The sequence below is a fragment of the Pundamilia nyererei genome, unplaced genomic scaffold (genome assembly GCF_000239375.1).
Source record: "Pundamilia nyererei isolate P.nyererei 1_Seehausen unplaced genomic scaffold, PunNye1.0 scaffold00014, whole genome shotgun sequence".
Taxonomy (NCBI): domain Eukaryota; kingdom Metazoa; phylum Chordata; class Actinopteri; order Cichliformes; family Cichlidae; genus Pundamilia; species Pundamilia nyererei.
Genome location: NW_005187415.1, coordinates 891,423 through 910,265, shown reverse-complemented (window position 1 = coordinate 910,265; position 18,843 = coordinate 891,423). Strand labels below are relative to the sequence as shown.

At 42.6% G+C, this 18,843-nt stretch overlaps 1 protein-coding gene across 7 annotated transcripts in view; it reads right to left on the bottom strand.

The window, feature by feature from the left end:
• celsr1a (cadherin EGF LAG seven-pass G-type receptor 1a) overlaps positions 1-18,843 on the bottom strand; it is a 95,062-nt gene that overhangs the window by 25,934 nt on the left and 50,285 nt on the right. For all 7 annotated transcript variants that reach the window (XM_005725107.2, XM_005725104.1, XM_005725108.1 and 4 more), the window contains exons 7-9: positions 3,641-3,798; positions 1,490-1,653; positions 1,245-1,370 (exon numbers count right to left, since the gene is read on the bottom strand). In XM_005725107.2, coding sequence (XP_005725164.1) covers positions 1,245-1,370; positions 1,490-1,653; positions 3,641-3,798 — 448 coding nt within the window. The remainder of the gene's footprint in view (positions 1-1,244; positions 1,371-1,489; positions 1,654-3,640; positions 3,799-18,843) is intronic.

Genomic DNA, 18,843 nt, shown 5'->3' with positions numbered 1-18,843 from the left:
TTCCCGGCTTGCTATGATCCCGGCCCAGTTCAGATACAGGATACTAGGGCCTGGCACTGACTGGGCGGCTACCTCATAGACGAGAGGGCGAGGATAGGTATTCACACCTTTACATATTGTTTGGAACTCGCCCTGAAGCAAGGATTCAAAGATTCAACTTTTTATATAAGAACACGAGAGGGGTTATGGAGAATAAATAATAATAGCTGTTGGCAGATAGAGATGTGGATATCAAGATACCCTTAACAAAACCATTACCTTACACTTTATCTTTCAATATTGTTATCTGTGTACTCTGATTACCCATCTATTTACATGTACCTTTTCCATTATAACATAAGCCACTAGTCACATGTTGGCTGAGGAGGCATCAAAGACAGCTATGCGATCTTAGAGCTGATATCACACAGAAATTTGAAATCTGTTACACTTTATTTCCATCTTCAGTCTGATACTGTGTGTTTACTCTAATGAATTTCCAAGGATGAGTCCTAATTAGCCAACAGTGACCAGTGTTTGTGGCTTAATGCCTCAGTCTCGTGCACGCACAGCCATGCAAATTAGTAGTGGTAGTGAAGTGAACTTTGAGAGGCTTCCAAAAAAACCTACAATCCAATTTTCCCCATTGGAAGTGTTCAGCTTGACAGTGTTTAGCAACATCTTTAGTCCCGCCCATGGTGCTGATTGGCTAATCATTAATTCCACCATAGCTCTCATTGGACTTTTTAAACTGAAAACCTACCATCACATGTCACCATGCCAGATTAATCAGTAAGAGCATGCAAAATTGAAATTTTCACAGCCCCAGGTGAGTGTGTGTTTATCTTTCATTTCAATCTGTGAGTCTGGGTTTTGATAAGTGACTCAGAGCCAAAGTTTGATCTTTTGTCCGAAAACTCCACACCTAAGGCTGTGGTGAGTGATTCTGGTGAACACAGGCTGCGTGAGTCACGCTGAGTCAAAGAAAATGCTCCTTATCCCATGTGATCCCCCAAACACACACCATTTCCTGGAAATAGGTAAACAAATGTACACACACACACACACACACAGATGAGCAAGCGGACACTTGCACCTTTGGCCAGAAACACGTCTGTCTATGAATGCAATAATATATTTGATTGATTTTGCAAACTCATAAGGAAGCACAATGGATTTATTTTACACTGGATTCCCCAAATCCCCAAACACACTGTCCACTTTTGCTAAAAAAACTAACCAAATCACCCACACACATTTCTTACCTTGCTCACAGTTCTTGCCACCGTAACCAGTAGGGCAGTCACAGATGTAAGTGTTCCACTTGCTGACACACGTGCCTCCGTTTTGACACACACCATTTGTGCAAAAGTCTTTCTTTGCTGGACACCCTGAGCATATAAAAGTAAATAAAATCAGGGGAAATTTAAGCTTCGTTTTTGATGACAGCTTTAAAAGTCGGTTCCAGAAATGAGCAAGGATAGAAACGCTGCAGAGGGAACATCTTAACCTTCTGTGGTGCCGTTGTTAGCAATGAAGCTGCCCATGTCGATGGGCTTGCTGTCGATGCGCAAGTTTCTCATGCAGCCTACAAAGTTCCTGTTCCTGACTGGGAAATCCTCTGGCAGGTTGGGAACCCCACCCAGTAACAGCGGCCCTGTCAAGTCCAGTGATCTGCAAGAAAATGCAGACAGACCATGAATGAGACAAATCAAAACTGCAAAATCTTCAAAGTGGGTCTTTTGTGATCTTTTTCACTTACTTTTAGAAAATGGAGTTAAAGAGAGTAGTTTTGGCTTTGGTGTTTTAGCTGCTCCCTCATTCACCTACACTATGATCGGTATTTCTGGTTAAAGGTTATTGTTTTCAAAAGCCATCACAAAGCAGCTAAAAGGCAGCATTTCCAAGGTCAGATTTAACGTACTTGGTCATATATGAAGCCGCTTACACCCAGAGCTTCTGAAACCATCAAAATCAAAGGCCTAAAGACATTTACGTGGGACATTAAATGTGAATTTTGTTCTTACGGTCTAAATCAGCGGATCCCAACCGGACTGGTACCGGCCCGTGAGTTGTTTGGTACCGGCCCGTGAGTCGTTTGGTACCGGGCCGCGAGAGTTGAGGCTCGGGTGTGAAATTTATGGTTTTCAGGGTTTTTATCGTTAACTCTGTTTACCCTGGGTCTTTTCCCGCGTTGTAGATGTGTGGCTTATTTTGAATTAAATATTTACGCGTTACCATAGCGACCAGAGAGCATTAAGGGGCAGAGAGGAGGATGTTACTCTCATTTCAGGAGGACGCTGCTAATAAAGTTACACAATTACACAGTGAATTCTCGTTTATTATTATATTTACAAAATACCACAGTTTTTGTCTTGGTCGTATCATTTTATTTTGTTGTATTTATCCGCGACACCTTTAAGCCCGTTCTGTGCAAATACTGCCTGACATTAAACCGGTCTGTGGTGCAAAAAAGGTTGGGGACCGCTGGTCTAAATAACATCGCCTGGCTGGGAGCACGAAGGGCTCAAACCATGAATCTTCTAGACGTTCAGCAAATCGGCAGAAATCTGCAGGCTTCTTTGAACCAACGTTCAGCCATAAACTTCAGCGCTCTTGGGTGATGTCTTAACAGTTATCTAGAAAGTTCAGATTTTCGTTTTGTTCTTTTATTTAAATACACAAGAATGCAAAAACCATAGTGTCAGACACTCAAAAGCCCCAAGTTCAACTTACAGCTATGATCCAGAATTCATTTGTATGAATATTAATATAAATATGTAGCAGTAGAGTTAATGGGTTTTGATTTTTTTTCTGAAGTATTGAAGGAATCCGTGTTATGGATATTTGTGAAAAGATACCCAGTACAGAGACTCCAGTGTCAATACAGACTTGTAGGATATATTAAACTAGTCTTTAAATCCCAAAGGTTTCTTTTTCATAAATTTGTTGGGGTTTTTTCCCAGATACTCCTGAAATTTACAGCAAGAAATATTGTTGGGAAATCCCACCCAGCACTCTACAGTTGTGTCAGTGGATTCATGTTTTTCTGCCTCAACAGGACTCACTCTGCAGCTTAAGCCACACTCTGGATTCTGTCAAGACAGCTTAGAAAGTGAAACCTCTCAGGCTCTCGCCACTTTCCACCACATAAGACGCAGCGGTCTAATTATTCCAGCGTGATCAAATTAAAGCATCCTCAAAACGCCTCGCAGCGTCTGTGACCGGTGCAACAAGCTCCTGAAAGTATGTAAGCTCATTAGCTCCCCTTTGAAGCTTTCTCTCTCGCTTCCTTTCAGTCCCCACCCTCTACAAAGTAAATGGGCCTCAGCATGCAAGCTTTCCAAAAGAAAAGGCACACTGTAAAAATATAAATTGATGAGTGTGTAATAAACACACAGTTAATCCTGTAAAGCCTGCGCTGAGATGAGCTTTTGGTTGTCTGACAGCAGAGAGACCACACGGATGAGCACGGAGATTAGGAGATAAAAGCGGGAGAAGATGGCAGAATGTGAGTTGTGTAATCTGCTGTAATGAAGGCGAAGCCCCCGAGGCGCAACACATTCCCTCATTAGTCTGACTAGTTTGAGTGAATGTGTGTGGGAAGAGGTCCAGAGAGAAAAGAAAGAAAAGAAAGTTGGTGAAAGAGGTTCCCTCTTACTTCTTCTGTCCAATCTGGGTACCCTGCGCGGCGCAGGAGTAGTTCCCGATCTGCTTTCCGAAGCGGATCGCCATGGATATGTCACAATCGTCAATGGCGACCATAGCCACTTTTTCTCCGGACGGTCCAAAAGGGTTCCCCACGCTCACCATTTTAGGCTGAAACACAGAATGAAACAGATCACGGTCATTCATCGGCATTTAAGAATGATAGTGGGGATTTGAGAAATCCCACTAACTGTATCTTATTCCCTGCGTGAGTGTGCTTTGTTACAGTAAATTGCCTCAGCTGACTGAATTCGGTTAAAACATTTAATGCTCGATTTCTTTCTTTGTTTCCTTTCACACAATGTTAGAAATCTGGCAGGGGCGGCAGCGCGATCAGCGCGGGTCAGCGCTACACAAACAACGTCTAGCTGACTTTAGCGGCGGCGCTCAGGCCTCTCTGGGCTTAAGATGACAAAAAAGCCCATTGTGCATTAGCTCGCACCTAATGATTACAAAGTAGCCTAATTCTTCCATCAAGGCCCGTGGCGGACGAACGCTGATCTGAGAAAATGTGGCTCGGCTTAGAAAATCAGGCCACACAATCGCTTTCGAGTTTCTAATATCGAACCTGAGAGCAAAGTTCAATGGAGCATTTCCCTAACAATAGCAGCTTTGGAACAGGAGCAGAGTTAAAATCCAAAAGAGTTTCCACCAGGAAAAAAAAGGCAGTGCATTCATGGTTAAAGCTGAGATTTATTTCAAATTCTTTACAAATGAAGCACTCGTATCTTCTTGTCTTGCGTTGAGTGCCTTACAGCAGATGGAGTCATAAGTTATGTCACTCTGCTATCTCTACTAGGGTTATGGTATATTTCTGCAGTGCATAAAGACGGCGGCACTGAAGCTCTGAGATCTGATCGTGGCGCTGTGTTTATATAAAGTTTACATAAGGCTGACAGGCTGAACAATAGCAAGAGATGCTTTCTAACCACTTAGCAATAGGGGTGGAAATCAGAGAAACTACACCGAAGCGCCTGAAACATCCGGGGAACTGAAGGAGAGCAAAACACCCCCTCAAAACTCTGAAAGCAGGGATCAAGTATTTATTCTCAACACTGTGATATCAGGGTTTACGTGTCTAGTTTAGTATATTTAATGAACCTGAGTGAAGGCTTTATGGTTACGTATGACTCTGCATTATTTTAAGATGAAAAATTAATGCAATAGAAGAGATGAGGAGACACAGATAGAAAGAAAGTGTGTGTGTGTGTGTGTGTGTGTGTGCATTCTCTGCTACATTAATCGGTGTAGAGTAATGAGATACTGGTGGGGCTGATACAGGAAACAAAAGAAGAACACAGAGGGGGAAAATGGCAAAGGACAAAAAAAAGGAAGTCCAGAGAAAAGAGACAAAAGAGAAAATGGCAGACGGGCAAAAACTGAGCAGCACAGGGCTGCACTGTCTTCTATTTTGGCTCAGGTGGGCTCCGGTCCAGGCATAACTCTAACCCACAGGGAGGGTTTTTTGATCACGGCCACTCCCTTCAAAATGCCCCCTTTCCACAGATTCTACAAAACACACTTTCACACTTTCAATAAGAAAAACAGGAAGCATTGCACGTCTGACACCGCTGCTGTTTTCTTTCTCTTTCACATGTAATCTCATTTGTACAGGCTTTAGGTGGAAACGTCGTGCACACATACACATAGAGACACAGACAGAAAGCACGAGGCCTTATCGGGCATATCAGGCATGGTTGAGCAAGGCATCATGGATGAATTCTCTCATTTTTGCCCGTCTAGGATTCATAGAGTGAATCGATATGAACAAACAGTGAAAACGACATCAAAATTCTCCAGAGTCCAAGGATGTGTCTTAACAGGCTTTACTTTCCTTTTCTCCACACAACAAGCAGCAACTTTAACGTCTGAAAAATGAACATGAAAAACGAGCACATGTGCTAAAAAATGGAGACAGCAGTTCCTTGATTGGCCGCTTGGATCCGGCCAATTTAACAGCAAAATAAACACGTTCACAGCCTGCTGCAACAAACTCTTCTGGTCTTTGTGGCTACTTTTCCCATGAAAACCAGCTAAATAATCTTGTCAAATCTGACCGTCACTTCAGTTCGTTGACTTTAAAAGAAGGCTATTGCCTTCAGGTTTCTAAATTTGAGCCTCTGGGTGACAACAGACCAGGTGGCTGCTACCACATGATTAAATTCTCCCCTCCCAAATAATTAGGTGGTTTGGTTCAAACAGCTTGAGCCGAGTCTAAAACCCGAATCACAAAAATGTAAGACCAAGAGGAAAATATGTGATTGAAATCGTGGGTCCTGCTTTTGTTCCTCACTGTCTGAACAAAACCCAGGCTCACTAAGCTCACTGTAGGCAGGTGACACCCCACAAACTCCAAATATGAACCTCTTGCTGGCTGAGCGCGATGCTTTATCGCTGAAAATCTTCAAATGTCAACGTCATTAGTAAGTTACGTAAGTTGGACTGTTCCTCCTGAGCGGACATGTCGGCAGCCGTGATGAGACGCTGCACTTTGGGAAACCTGCTTCCTAGCACCACTCAGATGAAGGAGTTAAGACACAAAGTATGTGCTTGACAGGCTCGTGGCTGATTTGACCCTGATAATAACGAGGACCTTTACTGCTTAACCCCGCTGTGAAATATGCACAAAAATGTCCCCTGTGGGCCATTTGTGATTAGGGGCACCACTGGACTCCAGAGGAAAATAAGAGCAACATGTGGCTTTCTAAGCTGTAGAACAGGGTTGTCAAACATAAGGCATGGGGGCCAGAATTGGCCAGGTGAAAACTCCAATCCGGCCCACTGGACAAATTTGAAAAATATGAAGGAAGAGATAAATTTGGGGCTTTTAACTATATTTTTCAACTTTTCTTACTCCACCATGGCCATTCATTTCACACCAATTAAGGAATAGAGAAACAATTAAATAGCAGGGTTTTTTTCACTGATTATACTGCACTTCTTTTTCTTATACTGAGATATTTCAAGGATCAAATGTGTCATTAAAAATCTTTACATTGACACAAGGGGAAGTTTCACTGGTCCGGCCCACTTAAGATCAAAGTGGGCTCTATGTGGCTCTATGATGAGAAATGAGTTTGACATCCCCGCTACAGAAAGTGTTTGCACAGTGTTAGAAGAAGCTAAACAGACCTAGGTTTAAATGATCCACATACACACATTATGTATTCTTACATTTTTAGAGCTGCATTTTTATAAAATCTAGAGTTGATCGCATTCAGATTTGATCAAAAATAAAAAAATAAAAACAAGGAAGGAGAAGTAGAAATGATCCGCTTTCTTTCCTCGAGCACTTTAGATAAAATGAGATTTTAAAAAATGAAACTAATGATTAAACAATGTAAATATGAGCAAGCGTGGGAGCAGTGCTGGAGAAAAGCCTTTAAAGGGTGAAACAGAAGGTTCTTGACCTGCAGCTGCTCCGATTAACGTCTTATCAGCATCTCTTTAGATTTCAGTGGATGGCGAAATAAAAGCAGGGAAAAAACAACAAAGCTGGGAAGAAGAAGAAGAAGGAGAAGAAAACCCGAAACCCGGACTCTTGCAGCTGTTACAGGTGCTGATCACACAGTAAACTCACATGGTATAATGTACACTACATTTACTTGGAGCCTGTGTGTGTGTGTGTGTGTGTGTGTGTGTGTGTGTGTGTGTGTGTGTGTGTGTGTGTGTGTGTGTGAGATACTGAGAGCATAAAGAAACATCGACACACACACAGAGTCAAAGTGGACGTGCTTTAATACGTGAATGTTTTTGTCACTGTGTAATGCATACTTGCAGCTAAAACTAAGACTCTGCTAATTCATGTAAAGCTGATCACGAGCTAAAGATATGGGTCAGCGATGCATTCTGTGTGTGTGTGATGTGTAAGCATAGTTCAGAGTTTAAGGTTTAAACGAGACCAAGCAGAAAGAGTGAACGAACGTTGGTCATGTATCCCAGAGATATCAAAAACATCAGTTTTTGTTAACAGAGCTTTGAGCAACAAGAATGTTTCCGGATCACCAGAAATTCCTTTAAATAAACATATTTTCCTATATTCTGCTGAATAAGACTTGAGACTTCACTGATTGCCCCAGAAGCAGCAGACTCAGGGCTGACAAAGGCCCCACAAGTCAGCCACTCGCCATAAACTCCCACGCTCAAGCACCAGATGTCGAAAATGGAATTAAAATGTTTAATCAGCCTTTTTGGTCTCCGTAGCCATCTTTGGTGATTGGATACTGAATGTGATGACGAGGGTGTGGATCTGACTGCGAAGCTGCACGCTCATTGGCTAAAGATTTTAAAGACTTTAACCCTGTCCTTGGATTGACCATAAATTTAAAAAAATGTAATTGGGATTGCATTCAATATGAAGTCTTCTATAAAAGTCATTAAGAGAATGCAGTTTGGGCCCCACTATAGCTCACCGTGCACTGAAGGGCGGAGTCCTTACTGGAGTCTGCTCTGGGCCGCTATATGTGGCACCCACCCCTCCAATAACACACACACACACACACACACTTCTGTCCCCACCTTCTGCTCAGCACTGTTGTCCAGTAAACTAACGGACAGTTTACATCTTTTGTGTATTCACTTTTCAGATCCAGAAGTTACATCTATCTTTTACCGTGTCTATGGATGTATCTGTGGATCCCTACTGGCAGAGTTGTCATGTCTGTATGGCATAAACAGCCCAACATCTGATCAAAACTAGTCTACTAGTTGCGCCGAAGTCTGCCATCTGTCAAAGTTTTAGAGTTTACGCAAATGCAAAATCAGTTTGTGCTGCTACTACTTTTGTTTTTATGAATTCCCATTTAAATTGCTGTAAAATGTTGCCATGTCTATAACTGAACACTAAGTGTGCCTGTTAGCTTCAAACATGAGCTGCTTCAGGCTTCTCTCTGACCCCTTCTTTTAAAGTGCACTTGGCCCTCGCTTTGAGGGGCCCCATGAGAGGCTCTCATTTACCTTCCGCCTGACTCGGGCCGTTGAGGATTCCCTCTCTCTAAGGTGTCGTCTCCAGGGGTGATAGGCTTGCTGCAGCCATGGCAACGCACTTGATCCCCACAGCTTACCACAAAGACGAGGAGGGCGGAGGGCATGAGGTGATTGGCCGAAAACCCGCGTTGCGCGAGCACACGCACGGATACACACAAGTTCTAGCTTAGGCAAAAATGCAGAAAAAGTGTACACTGTGTGTGTCTGAGGGGGACACTTTCAAGCCCACACACCGTTTTCCTCCCACCAACACAGACGCACACACTGACAACTCCATTATTACGTGCCTGTCTGTCAAAGCCGACATGATAACTTAGCCAGCCCCGCGGCCAGGATAAAGAGCAATGCTGCACAGACTGTTACATGTAGCTCAATGACTGACCCAGAAAACACCTTAAACACTGTCACAATGAGCAACAAGCAACCTGAAAGAGTGTGTGTGTGTGTGTGTGTGTGTGTGTGTGTGTGTGTGTGTGTGTGTGTGTGTGTGTGTGTGGAGTCGCAGGACAGAAGTGGTGATTATGTCCTTGTTCACAGATGTGCTCGGGGAGTATGGAAAGGATGTCTGCAGAATGCGTTTACAGGCGTGCACATTGAGTGAGCGAGTGGCGAGCTCGTGCGTGCGGGAGCGATGCAGGAAGTGGCGAGCAGCGCTGCAAACGTCCACATAATTCACTGGGATCATAAAGGAAGGAGAGCGCACAGTCTTTTATTTTATTTGCAGTCGCCTGAGGAAACGCCATTGTTACTCTGATGACTGGATGAAAATGGATGCCTGAAAATGTGCCCTTGATGGTTTTTGGTGCTTGCGGTTAAACTGTGCAAACTACAAAATAGGACCAAGCGTGTTTTTATTTTCATAAAGTAGCCGCAAAAGAATGGTTTTAATCAGGGAAAAGGCTGGAGCCAAAATAAAGATGGGCACAGAACCAAAACCAACTCTGGTGTTTGTGTATGTGAGTGAAGTGAAGTGATTTTCGATCATGTCACACACGGGCTCGCGTATCCCACCTTCCCTCTGGCAGCAACAAACTCTATCATGTCCACATTACCTCACCTGCCCTGTGGCTGTGTAAACCTAGAAGTGTGAACACACACACACACTTTACACGAGGCTACAATGTACCATGTTCAAGAATATATGTTACTGCCATCCCCATCGTCTCACGGCTTCGATCTATCTGTCAGTGTAACAGACGGACAGCAGCCATTGTTGGCTCGAGGCTTTCAAGAGGCACAACCAACATGCAGACGACACATAAGCGGACGCAAGAGTAACTTTATCCTGTTTGGACCCTCTCGAGAAAATTCCTTCCCCCTAGTTGGCAAAGTCAAACAGCCGGTATGCTGACATCAATGGCATTACCTTCCGAATGATGTGTTTTATCTGCTTGTTGTAATGCTTGAGGTATGTCATAGGCGCCTTTTGTCTGCCTCTTTGTCAGCAAGCTAATGCAAAACTAATACAATCGTGAAATTTCTGGTGGAGGATGGAGGATGGGCAAAAGGAGAATCCTTTTGATCACTTTTTTATTTTTTAAAGTTGACCTTGGTGGAAGCACAGTTCATAGGCAGGCTTTGGCTCTTTGTCTTCTTTTGCTTAATTAATAACAATAAACTTTTGCTCTTCTTTTACATTACTTACTTACATACACAACTTTAGGACTCTGCCTGGTATATACATGTACATATGCAATTAGTAAAAATCCTATTTTTTGTTGCATCTTCAACCAGACTTTGGCTAATTATGATCATGTGACACAGAGGTCTGAATCTGGCCTCTGAGGTACTAGCTACTGCTGCACAGTGACCATCTAATTGTTATTTGAAGGGCCTCGCAGAGCTCACAGCATAAAGCGATTAAGGATCATCAGGGTTGATGCTAATGTTTTGCAGGAAAAAACCTAATGGTGCAATAAAAGCCGGATCTGACAGGGATCACAGAAGAGATAAAGAGACGCAGGGAGAAGAATGAGGAGGCCGAGAGGCAAGACAGGAGGAGGAGAATATTTTACTGCAGGGAGGGCAGAGCAGCTATAAACTGTGTGGATTTTCTCTTTCTCTCTTTCTACTTTTATGCCCACCTCCCCACGAAAAAATTCCACTGAATCACTGTCTTTTGCACAGTTAATAAGAGGTTTAGGTCATGCTAGGTGAGGTGTGTGAAATTTCCTCCCCTTAGTAACACCCACACACACACACACAATATTTCACATCGCAGCAGAGTTAGGAAGGAATGTCAAAAATTGGAGAAGGTGCAAAAAAAGCAGACATAAGACAGAAAGGTGTAGTTACTGTATCTCCACAGTCCAAAACACACAATCCACTGTTCCTACTGACCGCTAACTCTGCACAAAACAAACCCGACCCAAAAAAATTGCAAATGTACTGCATTCATCTAACTTCTCACTACTATTTCATTCTGAGGGCAAATCTTTGAGCGACACAACAGGTGATTAATGATAGCATTTGAAGTTAGATGACAATCTAAACAGAAGCGTGCAAGCTCATGATGATATTTATCATCTGTTATTATTACCAGAGCCTAAGCTTAAAGTTTAGACCTGCCACTCTGATGTTGCCAAGGAAAACACAGCCACTGCTCAGTGGGTGTCTACCCACCTGTTTGTCTGCCTGCCTGCCTAGACTCGAGCGTGTTTATTTCACCTGAGTGAATGCTTATACAGGAAGGCAATGAGAACTGACAGATGATGAGCAACAGCACTGTAACTGTGTCCTTTCTGCTTATGCACTGTTTAGGTATTTGTAAGTAGCAGACTCTCCAGGCAGGCGGAGCAGTGGAGCAGAAAAAGATACAAGTGCTGCATGAGGAGACTCCCTTAGCCCTGGGAAGTATGTTTCTGAGTATTAATCATAAAACTGAATATCATGACAATGTTAGTGCCTACAAAAACTACAAAGCAAAAACCTTTTAATCAGATGTTACACATAAAATTGAACTCCTAAAAAAACCCCTGACATTGACTTTATTTACTTACTTGAGTATTTTTATACCACCAACTTGTGCTAAATATTGTTTTGAGAAAAGAAGAAAAGAGGCTCAATACATAAAGCTAGACTGAACCATGGAAAGACATGAGCGTACGCATCAACTGTACCATGTGAGTTTACAGCTGCAGAAGCATAGATTGTATTTTAAAGATGGCCGTTCCCATGACGATGTCAACCACCAGTTTCTAAAATCCACATGTTGAAGCTTCAACTTTATCCTCAATGTGGTTTGAAACCTTAACTTTAAACCCATGTTGGGTTTCTTGGAGTTTGGTGTTAGCATATTTACACGAGTACTAAAATACCAGCTAACGCTAATCAAGGTTAGCTAGCTTTAGCCACAAACTGTGTGGGTTCAAAACAGAGATGATTTCTACTTCAACCTAAGTATTATACTAATAAAATGCAAGAATGCACTCACGTAAACTGAAGTACAAACTGAAGGCACACTATTTGTCAGATAATTCCATCAAAAGTCTTTTAAGAAGCCAGCCTTCAGTGACTTGAATTAGTGGATATGAAGCCTTTAGGCAGCATACCGATCACCCTACAAAGAAAACAAGCTCCTAAGTTGAAGCTTCAACAAAACCTAAACAGGTATAGAATTTGTTTTTAAGTCCTTATGTTTATAAGTTCCTGTGTTTTATGAAATGAAAATGTTCTGGACCTGGGTGTGCGTGTTGATCATTTTTTGAGTATTTTGGAGCCAAGTGGCCACTGGAGGAAGAAAAATATTTGGTAATTTAGTCTTGCCTTAATTTTTCATCCCTTGAGATTTAAGTTTTCTAGTAAACAAAGTTTCCAGGTCTGAAAAATGACACAAGCAGAACTCATTCAAATAGTCAGGAAATGGCAACTGCTTAAAATGAACTGAAAGTCTAACTAGACAGTCTCCTACAGTTTCCGGCAGCTCCACTTAGAGGTCGAGTGGATCATCTCCCTGTATTTTACCTTGTCCATAGCATCCTCTTATGTCACACCTACACTCTGCACGTCCTTCCTTCACTACATGAATATTCTCTTTGGTCTTCCTCTTTTCCTTCTGCATGGCAGCTCCATCTTCAACATCATTCGTCCAATATAGCCACCATCCATCGCCTGTCTAACTCTGTGGCTAGCCTGAGCTGTCCTCTTTCACCATGACAACCTTCAGCTTGGCCTCCTGTGTTTTATAAGAAAATGACCCAACTTCTCACCAGATTTATGACCTCATTAAATGCTGTATACACGCTTTATGGGGTAACTACCTTGTGACTGAGAAGTCACTAGTGTCTGTGGATGCAATGCCCTCATTTTCTTCAGATCTATCCCTTTTTTGACATACAATTTTTACAAGGTGCCGATGGCCTCAATGTTCAGTTCAAGTCTTCACAAACTGATGCATGACATACGTATTAGCTAACTTATTTATAGAGTGTTGGAAGAACACTGTGGAGCAATGTTATGACTCGTGGGTCCCCCTTGTGTTTATGGACAAACACAGGGATGACGTAATAATCATCCCTTCTACCAGTGACACATTGTTATTGGCACGTTGCGGTAATATCATGCAAAGAAGCAAGTGTCCACAAAAGCAGTGAAGAAGCAGACCGCTAGCAAACATGTAAAAATGTTACGATTTAACTAAATATTGGAAGAAAAAAAACGGCCTTAAAAGTGATGCATGGCTTCATAAAGAAGTCTAACAGAAAAGCCAGGTCAAAGCCTTCAACAGCCAAACAACAAACCAAAACCACACCATCTACGACAGCATTTTCTACAGTGGAGACTAGACCAGAGCCAAGTGACAGAGTTAGTCCAGTGGACTGTACTAGAAGCAGAGCGAGGACTAAATGAGACCCAGGCGAAGGGGGAAAAAAAGCCCAGTTGGGGACTAAGCTAGAGGTCAGAGGTTACCTCCTTCTTATTGAGCTCCAGCCAGGCGGTATAGAGAGGGAGCCGCAGAGCTCCGCTGGAGTCCACCAGACTCCACCCGTCCTGGGAGAGAGACACCGTGAGAGAGAGACACTGCATTAGACCTGCAGCTCACAGCCAAGCCTCATCAGCATGCGTGTATGCTCTTTACTCACGTGAACGTGTAATTAGTGCATTTTTTGTGATTCTTTTTATACTTTTTGCTTCTTTTGTATGTGCAGATTAATTTCGTCTTTTCATTAAGAAAAGCAATAAATTATGAAAAGAAAAATCAAAAGTACGGTGACGGAGTGCGTCTGAATCTTTGTTCCCATCAGCACAACAACAGCGCTGCACGCGAGATGCCTTCATGCTCCGCGGTTACATTCGCTACCGACCAATTTGCCGACAATAACGACATCCTACTTGCCCACTTCAAAAACACCTCTCCCACCACCTCGCACAATAGGCTACAACTCACGCACTGCCGCCTTTGGACAAGAGCGACTGTGGCAGATTTACGTCACGCTGTGAAATGCAACGCTGTGTGAAGAACAGGTGAAATTTACAGCAGGAAAAAAACAGTGGAAACATTCAAACACGTGAACTCCCCGAAACCCGGCTACCAGCATGTCGACAAAGCCAGTAACACAACAGCGACACAAGAACATGTGCAGCACTATGTGATGATTACAGTAAGTTAGTAAAAAGTGATCAATATTTTTCCTCTGAGGGGGTGTAGGTTTACCTACAATGTTTGAACATGAACACATGTTGCTGTATCGTATTACAGTTGGTAAAATAGCAGCTAAAGGTAGCTAAAGGCACTGTGTGTGTTTATGTGTGATGATAACCTCAACTGTCTAAGGTCTGTGGAAACATCAAGAAGAACAAAGAATAACATGGCCCCTTCCTCTGAAAACACACCCTGACTGGGAATGCAGAGTCTGGGGCTTCACCTTAAAAAAAAAGAGAACTACTTAACCTTTTTTAAAAGCACTTAGTAAAGACAACACACAAAACCTTCACCCATGTCTGTGCAGGAACACGAGATAGCACGCACAGACACAATGCGCCCTGTGCCCTTCATCTGCAGCAAACACTCACACAGAAGTGTATGAGTGAGCGTGACACAGTTAAACACCTAAAAAGGAATGCGTGCCACTCTGTTGTGCGACGGCCACCCGGGCAAGCTGATGTAAAACTGCAACTAAAGGAGGATGGATGACTACTTCAAAACCACTGTCGGGCTCTTTGCAGCGTATCTTAAAAACAGTTATCCACTGAGCGCCTGTACGTAAGGCTGCGCGCGCGTGTGTGTGTGTGTGTGTGTGTGTGAGTTCACGCTGCAAACCCAAATAAATCCTGAAACATTAACAAAGAGATGGATAGAAGCACGAAGACGAGGGTAAGAGTCTGTTTATTTTACAGCACAGACTGAGATATAAGTGTTTGGATCCACTCTTCTGGTGACGAAAAGCGAGACAAAGCAAAAATCTGCATTAATATATTTGTATTTGGTCTTTATTTACAGAGACTATTACCAGGAGCCTCCAATATTTTACCCTCCGAGACCTAATAAAATTTCGGTATGCATGTATTTTGAAAAAAGTTGGGATGCCGTGCAAAATGTAACTAAAAGTCAATTAAACTGACACAATATGGAATGGATGGGAGCATATGATGCTATAAACCTGTGTACACCTTTCACCACTGACGGTATACACCAATTATATAAGCTTCCAACTAAATAAATTATGCACTAATGTACCCCCATACCACCAGAGATGCAGGGTTTTGAACTGAGCGCTGACAACAAGCAGGATGGTCCCTGTTCTCTGTATGCTTTGTTTTTGTTTTGTTTTGTTTTACTTTTCCAACGTTTTCTTACCCTTGTTTGAATGTTTTTGAGCTCCTTTGAGAATATTTTGACAATAATTGCTACGTACATATTGTTTAACAGATAACCAATTACTTAACTGAGCTGAAAAACAAGCAGAGTGAAAATCAACTTTGTTAAATTTAAGATTTGTACGTTTTCGATACCTTCATAACACAAAACCATTTTTTTTAAATATCAAAAAAAGCCTGTCAGTGGGGGTGAGTAACAGGTCTCTAATTAACCGAGAGGTTCAGTCCTGCAGAGGTGGAATGCAAAACAAACACACACACGGCATATTAAAAAACATTTCACACTACGCTGTGAAGCAATTTGCACTTATGTTCTGATGATTAAAACGCCGCCACACAAGCAACCTCGGTGAGTCCGAGGGAAGAACAGCAAAGGCAAAAGTAAGAGTGAACTTATGGTACTGTCTGGGAATGCTGTCTGCACACCCTAACTGCAATTATCACAGCCAATATTAGCCGGCACGATACTATGAGCATGTCTAACATCATGTGGGAAAAAGACTATAATAAAAATACTGCAAACACACGGGCACGTCATGTCTGCAGACCTGGATTTAGGACCATGAGGATGGGTTACATGAAGGTTAATTATAGGTTATTTTTACATTGTTTTAGCTTTAAATATGATATAAAATGTTCCTAAGATTGTTGCTGTAAATTCCAACTTATTAATCATTTCCTTGGTTCCCTTGTGTAAATGTACTAACCAACAACATATCAATAATAATAATACATGAAATAGAGCCACAGGATTATTGGAGTACAGCATATGTGGGAAGTAGCAAACTTATATTTACTGTTAACACTCTGATAGTAACTAAAGAGGTACCTGTGGAGTTCATGAAATTAACTTTAAGGTTGTAGTTGCTGCGAGGTTGAGTGAAAACCTCCATGCAGGTGGCCTAGCAGACACACAATCACGATACAACTCATATCCTGCCCAGTGTCCTAAATTGCATCATTTCCTGCAACAAGAAGCATCACTTCCTGTAGTTAACACACATCAAAACCCAGGAGAAAACCTCCAGCTGCTCCAGGAATATCCCTTCAACACACTTTTTATCTGTGTTTGCGTCTGTGCATCCTGTTTGAGTTTGCTAACACAGTCGGCTGTCCTTGAGTCTTTGCTCTATGGAATCTCAACAATGTCTTTATCCTTCCATTGGTATTGTGTGGCATTCTCTAATAGGGGTACACACATTAGCACACATTCAGAAACACGCACGCTCTCGATTTGTCTGCCCCCCTCCCCCGGATTTAACCTCATGCACATACACGCCCAGCTTTCCAGTCGACTCTCATCACCGCAACAATTGCAAATCCATGTCTGTTGTCATGCCAACCCTTCCCTGACCTTTGACTTTCAGTTTTTATTAGAGGCACCCTAATTCTTCAGATGACAGCTACAGACACTTGAAAAAAAGGGGGCAAACATAAAGTCGTACACAGCTTCACTCGCCTCATCGTTTGACCCAATAAATCATGGTGTGTGTGCATGTGTGTGTGTGCTGTTAAACAATACAATTAGATTGTATGTGGGGCCAACAACCCTGGATTAAGTTGCACCTCCTTGGGACAACTGCTAACTTGTTTAAAGCCAGTGATTAAAAATAAAGCAAGCCATTATCACAAGTTTTTACAGGCTTGAGGGAGCTTTGACTTTACTTTGCGTGTGTTGTTTGTTTTCTTTCTATACAAGGAGAAATGTCAGTTTTGGGTTTAAAAAAAAAAAGTTTGCTTTTAACTGGTTGCCCTGAAGATGGCGACCAATCCTATGACTACTTGCAGTCAGTTGCTGTTTGTGAATGAATGGGGTCGAGATGGCAATCGCATGCAATCTGTTTGAGATAAGATGATTGTGTTAAATCTGTTGTCATCTGCATACAATGAAATTCACATTATCTACTTCATTCAGAGTCCAACCAAAACCTCAGATACACAGACCTCATGAAACAGAAAATCCCTCTATTAACAGTGACCTAGTTGCTGCAGGATGGCAATTTAACTGCAAAAGGACATCGGCAACCTTGCGTTTATACGGGAATACAACCACAACACAACCCGTTGGTGCAGACTGACTCACACACTGCGTGTGTTTGAGACAAAGACAGAGAGATCCTATGTGAGGCTTCATCATGTTCCTACATACACATGTCAACAGGCCTAATCTATTGTGAGAACATTACTGCTTTCTGCCATATTCATTTCCACTAATCCCCCCGCCAGTGCTTGGAGGATTATATTACCATCAGTCAATCTGACTTCTGATCATTCAGCACATGAGGAAAAGCTGACCCGGTGTCAGCGCTGCAGTCGGCCTTGGGCTAATTTCACGGAATGTGTCGCCAGCTCTGAAAATCACTGGTCTGTATCAAGACTGACAGAAGCGAAACGCACACGCCCCCCTCCTTCACACACACAAATAACGCTTGTGATACTGGGGCTACAAATGCGTGCGTTCGTGTGCTGCCTACTTGTATCTGCATGCTGGGGAATCGAAAAGGAAGCCTATAGGATCAGTAGAGTTAAATAAAAACAACAAAACAAAAGCAAACTGCACAGAAAGGGAACAAAGCAGGAAATCTGTTCAGACATGGGAATTAATCTCTCGTTTCCAGGGTGGCGTTCTTACAAATACCTGACAACCCCATGGACAAACAAAACAAAGAAGTCTTCCATGTCAACAGACTGTATCCAGAAATAATACCTGTAGTAGCGATGAGCCTTGCAGCAGCACCGAAGCTGGTTTGAACCATTGTTTCTACAGCATCACTATTCTGTCATGAAGTTGACAAAAAGGTCATACAACCTCAAACAATAGACGTACAGATGTAACCCAGAAGCTAACACATAAAGTGCGGCAGCCCGATTCATCAGCTTTGATGAATACGTCCCTGTCAAGGCAACCAAACATGCTCAGGGATCTATAGCTCGTGGACACAAGAAAGGCGAGCAACCTGTGAAATGTGAGAAGCTGTGCATTGTAGGCAAGTGTCAGGCCAAGAATCGGGGTACTCTCTTTAACAGGTTGCAAGACCCAGGTGCTGCAGTAATACGACGCCGAGTCAGTGATGCTACAGCTTGCGGCCTCACGTACATTTAGGGAAATCACTAAAGTAAAGAATGAAAAAGATGGAACAATATTTTTTGGATAGCACGAGCACACCTCTTAGCTTCCAAAGAGTAAAGGCAGCACATGCTGATCAGGACAGGATCCATTAGCATCGGGAAGATGGTGCATTTAATGCTGTTTCAACTTTCATACACTGGGTTGATGAGTAGGGCTGCCACGATTAGTCGACTAGTCACGATTATGTCGACTATTAAAATCGTCGACGACTAATTTAATAGTCG